This window comes from Neocloeon triangulifer, unplaced genomic scaffold (assembly GCF_031216515.1).
Source record: "Neocloeon triangulifer isolate White Clay Creek 2 clone unplaced genomic scaffold, ASM3121651v1 ptg000014l, whole genome shotgun sequence".
NCBI lineage: Eukaryota > Metazoa > Arthropoda > Insecta > Ephemeroptera > Baetidae > Neocloeon > Neocloeon triangulifer.
This window is the reverse complement of record NW_026775556.1, coordinates 29,948,471-29,958,561: the sequence shown is the minus strand read 5'-3', so window position 1 is coordinate 29,958,561 and position 10,091 is coordinate 29,948,471. Positions and strand designations below refer to the sequence as shown.

General features: G+C 36.7%; 2 protein-coding genes across 5 annotated transcripts; one reads left to right on the top strand and one right to left on the bottom strand.

Moving 5' to 3' along the window:
• The first annotated feature begins 206 nt into the window (after nucleotides 1-206).
• On the top strand, nucleotides 207-7,247 carry LOC132201595 (mediator of RNA polymerase II transcription subunit 15). Of its 4 annotated transcripts, XM_059627869.1 has the most exons (15): nucleotides 257-317; nucleotides 384-458; nucleotides 523-610; nucleotides 673-724; nucleotides 809-907; nucleotides 1,119-1,319; nucleotides 1,562-1,653; nucleotides 4,751-4,849; nucleotides 4,911-5,074; nucleotides 5,727-5,827; nucleotides 5,887-6,167; nucleotides 6,219-6,394; nucleotides 6,451-6,550; nucleotides 6,726-6,885; nucleotides 6,940-7,247. In XM_059627869.1, exons 2-15 carry the CDS (start codon nucleotides 394-396, stop codon nucleotides 7,113-7,115), a joined length of 1,854 nt encoding a protein of 617 aa, XP_059483852.1. In that variant the 5' UTR covers nucleotides 257-317; nucleotides 384-393; the 3' UTR covers nucleotides 7,116-7,247. The 4 variants fall into 4 exon arrangements, with proteins under 4 accessions (XP_059483853.1, XP_059483851.1, XP_059483854.1 ...); XM_059627870.1 differs by having other exon boundaries at nucleotides 207-458; nucleotides 809-862; XM_059627868.1 differs by having other exon boundaries at nucleotides 207-458.
• On the bottom strand, nucleotides 7,228-9,304 carry LOC132201596 (zinc finger protein 43-like). The gene is made up of 2 exons (XM_059627872.1): nucleotides 9,161-9,304; nucleotides 7,228-9,075 (listed from the first exon to the last, which is right to left on the bottom strand). The coding sequence occupies exon 2, from the start codon at nucleotides 9,032-9,034 to the stop codon at nucleotides 7,268-7,270; it is 1,767 nt and encodes a 588-aa protein (XP_059483855.1). The 5' UTR covers nucleotides 9,035-9,075; nucleotides 9,161-9,304; the 3' UTR covers nucleotides 7,228-7,267.
• Nucleotides 9,305-10,091: the final 787 nt, after the last annotated feature.

The window sequence follows — 10,091 nt, the reverse complement described above, 5'->3', positions numbered from 1 at the left end:
ACAAAGTTGCTCCGTAGGAGGTTGCATCCAAGGATCATTCATTTTTAAATAAATGAATACAACCAAAAGATCCAACGTTGCAGTTGGTTGCATCCGTGCACTCCGAGGAGTTTGGGGACTTTGGGGTTTGGTTCCAAACTCCTTGATCTGCCTTGCTCCGTCTTTACCCCTCTCCTCCCCCCCCCCCCGAATGAGATAAAAAACGCCTTTATTAAGCTTAGTGCTTAAGTTGATGAGGACATTTTGATTTGATAAATCAAGAGAAAACCATTGAGCCTGTTCTTTTGTTGACATTACACATTGCCTCTTACTTTTTCGTACTTTTATTAAAAATTTGTGTGGAGTTGATAAACTTTTGTCAAATTTTCGTCGCTTTTTTATAGTCACGGGAGAATGGCTGCAAACGAAGACAACTCGTGGAGAACTCCTGCTTTCCGGCAGAGCGTCGTTACCAAAATGTACCAAATATATATTCAAGTTTACATTTTAAAGACGTAAGAACTAATTTCTTATACATTACAGTGAGGAAGCAATCCGAAATTCAGGAATGCCGACCTCTAGGAATAGCATGGAGATGGAGAGTCACGTTTTCCAAAAAGCAAAAAATAAAGTGTGACAAATAACATTTTCTTATATTTTTTTCATCAATTTGTACATATTACTATATTGCAGGAGGAATATCTGGGGTTTGTTGCTCGACTGATTCTACATGTACGAGAATTAAGTGAGTAATGAATTTTTTAATTTAATTTTTGTTAATTGTTATATACATTGGATTTTTTTATTCTGTCTTGCTTTTGGTGAACAGACGCAAAAAAAGGGACTGGTACTGGTGGTGCTCCCATCCAGGGTGTTGGTCAAGGTATTCCAGACCCAATTAATGCCCTGCAGACTCTCGCTCGGCAGGGTGAGTACTAACACTCCTCCGACCTGCCTAACAACACCCTATTTGCCTACCCTGCATGTCAACCAACCACAAAAAAAGGAAGCTTTCAACGTACCCAGTTTTGATTTGTTAATAAAATTTTAGTAATCTTTTGAGATTTAAATTTTTGAAGTTTCCTTTTTTAATGAAGTTCTATTAAGAATAAAGAATAATCTTGTTATGGACATTTCAGGAGCAAATCCACACATGGTGACCGGAATGTCTGCTGGCCCTGGAACTCAAATGCAGCAAATGCAAGGTCAGGTTACTCAGCAAGGACAGCAAATTGCCCCTGGCATGATGATGGGCCAAATGATGGGCCAACAGGCCCAGCCGGGTGTGATGCCAGGACAACCGCAACCGAACCTACAGCAGGGCCAGATGAGCCCAGCAAGTGAGTTTGTTTATCTATTGTGTTGGTAAGAAGCCATTCGTTCTGGACAAGATCGTTTTCCCATCAGAAGTTTAGGCTGCAGTTTAGCGAGTGGTCTGGCTGGTATTTAACACCTCTTGTTAAATACTCTGTTTATTCCATCTTTTAGAAAAAAATATATGCATCTTGTCCCAAATAGCTTCTTATTATCTACATTTGTAATTGAACATAAATAACAGAATGCACAAATTTTCAAACCGTAGTGCAACAGTTTGTTCCTCGACCTGGTGGCCAGCCAATGCAGGGTATGCCAAATAGGATGCCTCCAAGCATGGGAATACACATTTCGCAGATGGTGAGTTGATTTTTCCAGCAGAACCCTGCTAGGCCGTGTCTCTTTTGATGTCGGGCGTTTTAGCAGACATCTGCTAGTTGTAAACCCTTTCTTCTCTTTTTTTCTCCAATTTTTAAATATTTTTGTACAGACCGAGAAGAATAAATAATAATAATAGGTTTGATTTACATTTAAAAACTTAATTCCTTATAGATCAACCAACGTACTAAATCAAATCTATGAATAGATTCAAGAATTTATTATTTTATTAGATTCATATCCAAATATCATATAATTATTCTGCATAGATCAACTTATATGCAGAATTAATCTTTGGAATAGGTCACTAAAATAAACAAAATTTTAAACAAGAGCTATTCGTGCACATCAAAGAAAATTTCTGTCATAGAATATCAATTCTGATTCCTTCTTCAACACTTAATAACCACTTATGTTTTTAATACGTTTGGGAAGATGATTGAAAATTAGTGCAAATCAAAATTGGAGGGGCTGAGCATTCGGCATCAGTCTCATTGGTTGCAAGTCTTGCGCAGCTACAGGTTTATTTTAAGTACTGCAATTCTGGTGCTTCTTGCTTTCAGAATTTTTGAGTAACAATTAGGGATACTTCTTGATAAAATTTTTGCTCGCCATTTTCACTTCAACCAAAAAGAGGTGATTTCTTCAATTAATTTATTTTCTTGCAACAAGTCAAACAAGAAATGGAAGAGTCACATTGGGAGAGAATTCAAGTCAAGTCTAGACATATTTATTCCGCATTAGATCAAAATACTTACAGCGACCTTTAGAATAAGTCGGTACCTTAACATATAATACTAATCAAGCTTACCCAGCAGATAGCAAATACTCATGCATGTCAGAAAACATATTGTCAGCTCTAGTAAACAACTTCCTAAACCTTATTGACCAAATTTTGGAGCAAAAGTGTTTCCAAATTAAACCTACTCGCCGAGCTGGAGCCGAAAAGAGGAAAATATTAAATAAATGTCACATATTTTGTACATGCAATTTTTAACTCAGGAACCGTACAATTTTGTAACTCAGCTGGCAGGGAATTCCACTGTTTTGCGGTTCAAAAAGAAAAACTTTGTCCCCGGAGCTCTGTGCGCACTTTTGGGGGAATTAAGCGGTGCTCGCCGCCACTATTTCTCATTACTCGGCCGATGCCGGTGGTGATACTTTCCTTTGCGTCCATGTCATTCTCGTCACTGATGCATTTGTTGAAAAACATTAAGTCATTGAACTTGAGCTGCTTCTGCACTGACTGCAGCTCATGTTCGGCCGCGTCAGGGATGTGCCTGAACCACCACTAACAAGAATTTTCTTTTAACTTCCCAGATCCAAAAGACACAATCTGCTGCAGTCTTATTTGCCAATAGGCAGTTATTTGACAAAAACAACAAATATCACAAGTTACCAAGCTCACTAAATTGCGTTGAGATAATGATTGCTAGAATATATAACAAATTACTTTACGTATTGAAAGAAATATCTGACTATGGCAAACTTCGTTAAAAGTGTCAAATATGTAATGCTGGAATATCAATTCTATGATATGAACGAATATTGGAGATGTAATTTTGAGTTCTAGAATTAACAGAGTGCACCAGAATCGCAGTACTCGAAATAAACCTATAGCGGAGCAAGACTTATTTGTCAAACCAAACAGACTGTTGCTGACTGCGCAGTCCCCTCACATCATGATCCCTAGAATTTTCAATCATCTTCCCGATAGAATCAAAAGCATTGATAGTTATCAAGTGTTTAAGAAGGAATTGGAATTAATATTCTACGACAAAATGTTCTATGACGTGCATGAATATTTTTTGTGTAAAATTGTGTGAACTGTATTTAAATGTATTTTAAATTTAGTAAGCTGTATTATAGTTATATTGAGATATAGCTGTATTACAGTGACCTATTCCAAAGATTATTTCTGTACATATGTTGATCTATACGGAATAAATATTATCTGAATCTGAATCTGAAGCTAAGCTACAGGGTTTTCGGGGGTGGTTTTCCCCTGTAATAAGCAAGGAGGGTTAGTCAAATGGTTGCCCACCCCGGCCAAAATATCACTGATGTGCGAGCTCTCTCAATCACTGAATGTTATATTTGAAATATTTTAATGTTTTTTTTTATTGCTATTTTACTGACTAGTTGTAAAGACAAATTGGAGATATATTTATGTCTAATGCAATAAATATTGAATAATCTAATGTACTTTTCAAACAATTAAACCTGGAGTGTCAAAATAATTGTGCACAGTAAAAATTTAAATATATAAGATCTGGATCAGATCAAAATTGATTACACTTGCCATTTTCCTCCAAAGTTGCCTTTTACATCAAGTCATCAAATAATTTGATTGAAGAAGTTTTCACTCAAGGAGATGATCATGGAAATGAAGAGATCAGACTTTTTCCTCGTTGCAGAAAATTATTATTTTTTTTTAATTTAAAAAAAGACTTCCAGTTTTGGTAATGATCCGTTTTTTAATAAAAAAAAAAATCTGCAACAAGGAAATAGCCCGATCGCTTCATTTCCATTAATATAGTACTACTATTAAAAAATTTCATATAATTTACCTTCGTGGCCGAGTCTCTTTTGATATCGGGCATTTTAGCAGATATCTGCTAGTTGTAAACCCTTTCTTCTGTTTTTCAAATTTTTGTATCGACTGAGAGGAATGAATAATTATTATTTTTGTTTTTAATTTCTTAAATAATTATAAAATCTCATTTATAAGTGATTGAAGGTGTTCACACGCTTTAAATCACATGGGCAAATAACTTTTGCAATGCATCATTAAACTCAATCATGCACAAACCCTGAAGAAGTATGACCCAAAACTATTATAATTATTATTATTTATTCTTCTCGGTCTGTGCAAAATTTTTTTTAAATTGGAGAAAAAAAAGAGAAGAGAGGGTTTACAACTAGCAGATGTCTGCTAAAACGCCCGACATCAAAAGAGACACGGCCGCCGCGGTAAACCCACAAAAACGTCAAGATAAACGTCTAAGTAAAAAATGTTAAAAATTATTTTGTACTTGAATGCATTGAATTTACAAATCAACTTAAATATTGTTGTCAGGGTGGCTATCAAGTGCAGTCCCAGTCTCCTCAGCAAATTCCAAACCAATTGGCTCAGCAGATGGCTCAATTACAGCAACAGCAAGCCCAGCACAGAAAAGTACTGAGAAATCCTTATAATATATACTGACGTAGATGAATATGCATCTGTAACATTTCAGCAAGCAGAAATGGCTATGGCAGTTGGACCGAGCAATCAACCTCCCTTTGGACCTCGAGCTGCTACCCCTAACCAAGGATTTCTTGGCCAAAGTCCCAACCCTTCTGCCAATCAAGCCTCAGTTCCCTCACCGGCTGGAACAATTGGTTCAAGCTTACAACCAGGGTATTAAAGACACACATACAGGAACACTTACAAGGTCACTTTTAGCCAAATTTTGACCGAAGTCAAATTTAGCTGAAAGTGACCTTGAACGTTTCCTACACGCTTGATCAATACTGAAAAGTTGTCTGGCGTCGCAAAATTAGTTTATAGAGGTTTCCTAGAAGTTAATGTTGCCAGTAGAAAAATTGAAAATTCAATTTTTGAATTTTTCAAAGAAAAAAATCGTAGAAAATTCTTAAAAAATTTTAGAGAATTTTTTCAGGGTCCAAGGTTAGGTTGCAAAGTCTTGTCAGCCAGTGCCTGTTATTAGTGGCACCGCCCAATTTATTTTATTATATACAGTATTATTATTATGGGCAAGAAGTTTTAGGTAATATATATTTTGCACTTTTAACAAAGCTGTCGTAGTCTATGTCCCTTGCAATCAGTACATTAAGCAAAATATTTTATGCTCCTACATTTATTACCCTGGACTTAATTCATTTAAACAATTAAGTGAGCTTGGCCCTACAAACTGATCTTGAAAAATTCAGTATACACACTAAATACACTGCACTGGCCCCTAGTGGTCCTTCAGCCAAAAATATATATTTTCCTTTTTCTGATCTGGAAGAAAAGTAATTGAGGTGTTTTATTTTATATAAATAAACAGGCAGTTAGCTGGTTCACCTGCCATGGTTGCATCACCAAGTCCACAAATAGGAACCCCAATGGGAGGCCCTCCAGGAAGTGTTGGACCATCAAGACCAATGAGTGCGGACATCTCTTGTTTTATGCCGTTTACTGTAACTATTATTGATTATTTTTTATAGGTATGGTGGCGTCACCTTCAAGTTCATTAAACACCCCTGCAGTTGCCAACTTAAGTCCTTGCTCGTCGCAGGAAGAGCAAGTATATCGTGAAAAAGTGCGCCAGCTTAGCAAATACATTGAACCTCTGCGTAAAATGATAGCCAAGATCGGGGATGAAGATGCTGAACGACATAAGAAAATGAAAAATTTGCTAGAACTTCTGTCTAATCCGACCAAAAGAATGCCATTGGAAACTCTACTCAAGTGTGAGAAAGTATTAGAAAAGCTTGATTTCAAAAGAGTAAAGTTGTCACATATTTTAATTTTTTAAAACTGAGCCATTTGTTTTTAGGGAGAAGTTGGAGGTTCGGTGCCAACAGCTCCTCATTTGGCAGCATTGAGAGAGCAGCATTTATACAATCCACTACTAGAAGCAGTTGGTACACAATTAAACAGCCCTGTGATCAATCACACACTGCAAAGAACTTTTGAGCCTACATTAGAAGCTCTTTTGGGCACAGAAATTAAGTACTTTTGCTATTTTTATTTTTATAAAAACAAATATTCAAACACTTAATATGCAGACTGATGCCTCCACCACCAAAGCGGAGAGCACTGGAGCCGATAGATGATATTCCTGAGGTTTTACAGGGAGAAATCGCACGTTTAGATCAGAGATTTAAAGTATTATAAATTAATTATTATTGTTGTTCATTCTACTTCTATTTAATTTTTTTTCTTTGAGAATATGAAACTGATCATAATTTAATCACAACTTGCAGGAGTCTGCTAAAACTTTTGACGTCAAACATCAAATTAGTTAACAGTTTCCAATAAACCCATTTAAATTTTACATTAGGTTAGCCAGAATCCTAACCAACACCCTGGCTCTCAAGCAATCCACCTCATTTGCTGGCTGGATGACAGATTTTTACCCTGTGTTCCTCCCATCTGCTTGACTGTCCCCGAGGACTATCCTGCCAGTCCCCCTAAATGCGATTTAGCTGCAGATGAATATGGTAACATTAATTTAAGTTTTGTTTCTCTTAAAACTATTTCTCTCTTAAATGAAGCCTCAACCCCTTTTTTGACTTCTGTGGAAAAAGCTCTTGCTGCAAGGATTCACAAGCTGCCGGGATTATATTCTGTATCCCAATTACTGGACACCTGGGAAATGGCTGTTCGCCAAGCATCATCACCTGCGCAGAATAACTCTATTTCCAGCATAACTGTCCTCGTGGGAATGTAAATTTTTAATGAGCTAACAGGCTTAGATTATAAAATTAAATTAGTTTAGCATTTAATCATTATATATATAATTTATATCTTATATCATGTGTCAGTGTTATAATGAAAATAAATAATCTTGAATCATGGTTTATTTAACAAGTTTTTTAATTTTTATTCCAAGCTATTTTTCTTTCGTGCGTTAAGCATCAATTGCATTTTTTTATTTGCACAGTGACGCACTTTGTGATTGTGTAGCTCTTTTTGAAATTGAAATCCTTTTGGACACTCATCACATGGAAAATTATAATTTATCAAGTGATTTGACACATGCTTGCAATAATCAGTCTGTTTGAGAAATTTAGCACTGCAAACTTCACACGTGAATTTTGAATAGGCTTTGGAATGGAGACGCCTATGAAGGGCAAGATTAGAGTTTCTCACAAACCGCTTATCACACTGGTCACATTTGTACCTGATGTTGCTGCCTATAGGCTCAGAAGAAATTTCAAAATTTAGTTTTAATTGATTCAGTTTGAGCCCACGCTCTAAATTTTGGGCTGTGTCATGCTTTTGGAGGTGCTGTTGAAAGAAGGCAAGACGTCTGAACGAAGCGCAGCAAATTTTGCAAGTGAATGGGCTCTTTGCCCGCTGCATATTTTGCAAGTGAGTCAGGATATGAGCCTTGAATTTCCTCTTCGACTTCAATGTTTTTTGGCAATAATCACAAGTTCTATTTACTTTCACAAAACAACTGTGATAATGGTACAACCTTGAAGTCCCAAACACCAGCCCACACTTGTGGCACAGCCGGTCAAAATCAGCCAGACAGTTGTGATTGTTCATCTCTCTGTACAGCCCTCCACACTCAGCGCATTGCACTATGTTATTGACCACCTCGCTTGTATCAAAATCAGAAGTCGAGCACAAATGGTTTGTAAAATTTTGTTTTGTCACAAATATGATCCCACATTTTTCACACTGCTGCTCAAAATCGGCCAAACATATGTGACCTTTCAAATTCACAAAAACAGTTCCGCACATCTCACACTGCTGATCCACAAGTAATGCAGCGTCTTCCTCATTGTTTTCATGATTTTCAACTTCAATTGATTTTACAGCAACAAGAGAATTTTTACTATGTGAGCTTGATGGTAGAAAATAATTGTGCTCTATGAATTTTTCAAATTTCCCTTCCTCCACTGTGGTCAGAAGATTTACAAAGTTATCTTCAAAATGGCCCAAAGACGTGAAGTAATTGTGATCTAGTAATTCCTGATGGGCAACGTTCGAGATTACTTGATTTTCATAAAAGTAGTCATGGTCTCGGTTCACTCTCTGCTTCTTGGTCATCTCCTGTCCAAGAAGCTCCCTAATGGACGGATCAATCGACATGTAGTCATGGTCCTGGATAAAATAATCAGTGTCCACCGTGTCTTCAAACAATTTCAAAATTTCATTGTTGTAATTATTGCTGGATGGTACTGCAGGCTGTAGGATGCACTCTTCATATTCACGCACTTCAACTTCCTCCTCCTCTGTGGCATCTGCTGACAAAACTGGGATGGAACTTGTCTCTATTGGTGCCTTCAGATATCTGGTGAATTTTCTTTTCAAAGAGGCTGGACGCTGGGGTCTGTTAATGCTGACATAGCATCTGCCTTTTTCCACTGATGATAGTTTCATTTGCAGATATTGAGTGACGCTGAGGCAATTGGCATGAAACTCCTTGAAATCCTCCACCCTGTTCAGGCAGAATGAACAAATGGTCTTTGGCAGGGGGTCGATCTCGGAAACATTGATGCACAATAGCTTCTTAATGCTCTTGGCCAGACCACGTATTCGGCACTCCTCGCCAAAAATGTCAAAGCGTTTAGTTGTTATTTGGGAGCACAAGCGGCACAGTTCGTTGTAAGGCACAGATTTGTAACCTTTTGACATCTTGGACAACAGAGATGTAGATATCCAAAAAGTATGTGTATCTGTAAAATAAAAATTTTAGCTTTCTCAATAGTACAATAATGGACGAGAAAAAACCCTAAAATAGTATAAATAATGGGTACATACGGGTTCAAGACGTAAAGTACTTTTCGTGCAGTTTTTAAAATCTGTTTGTTGGCGGATCGGTCGGCTCACCGCAGCAGTTTTTGCGTTTGCTTTGCGTCGAGTCGGGTGGGTCGCCTGCAAGAAGTATAAAATGGGAGGAGAGCGGTCTCGGCCGCTTCACAGCGGGGAGCCGTCGATTTTATGGGTACAACACTTTCCTTAGTACGACCGGCTCACCGCTTGGGTCGCATGGTCGTTATGAGTCTCAAACCAGCGGCAAAGCCCATATGCTGCATGTAAAATGTGATGACTTTTACCTTAAAATTGTATAAAAAATAGTTTTAAATTTAATATTGAGTTGCAAAAAAAATACATGTAATAGAAAAATAATTTCTACATGCTGTAAGCATCATTTGAATAAAATTTTTGCAGTTCAAGCTTCAAAAAAAATTTAGTTGAAAGTAACCTGATTGTGCAAATGAAAAGTATTCAAAACTTATGATCAAATTCATCAAATTATTTGACAGATTTCTTTTTTATAGAAGGAATATAATAAATTATACGTAGCTGAAATTGAGTGACTAATTAATAAAAAAAAATATGTTATACTTTTCCACCAGACCAGTTTTTTTAATAATAGATTAACGCATTATCCCGAGTTTGACCATTTTATCAAGTACGTGTTATAGAACGTGATCGTCCTATAGTTATAATTAACTGTTTTTGTTTTCAACGTTTTTAAATATTAATACAAATAATTATAATATTAATATTAAAACACTCCAGAAACCTGTCTTTATCAATGCTTAGGGTCAAGAATTATATATATTTTGAGATTTGAGAGCAAATTTTCAATATAAAAAATTTGACTCACACAAAACCTCAAACGGTCTCAGGCGACCTCGGACGGTCTCGAACGACCTCGGACTGTCTCAATATATTATTTATGGTT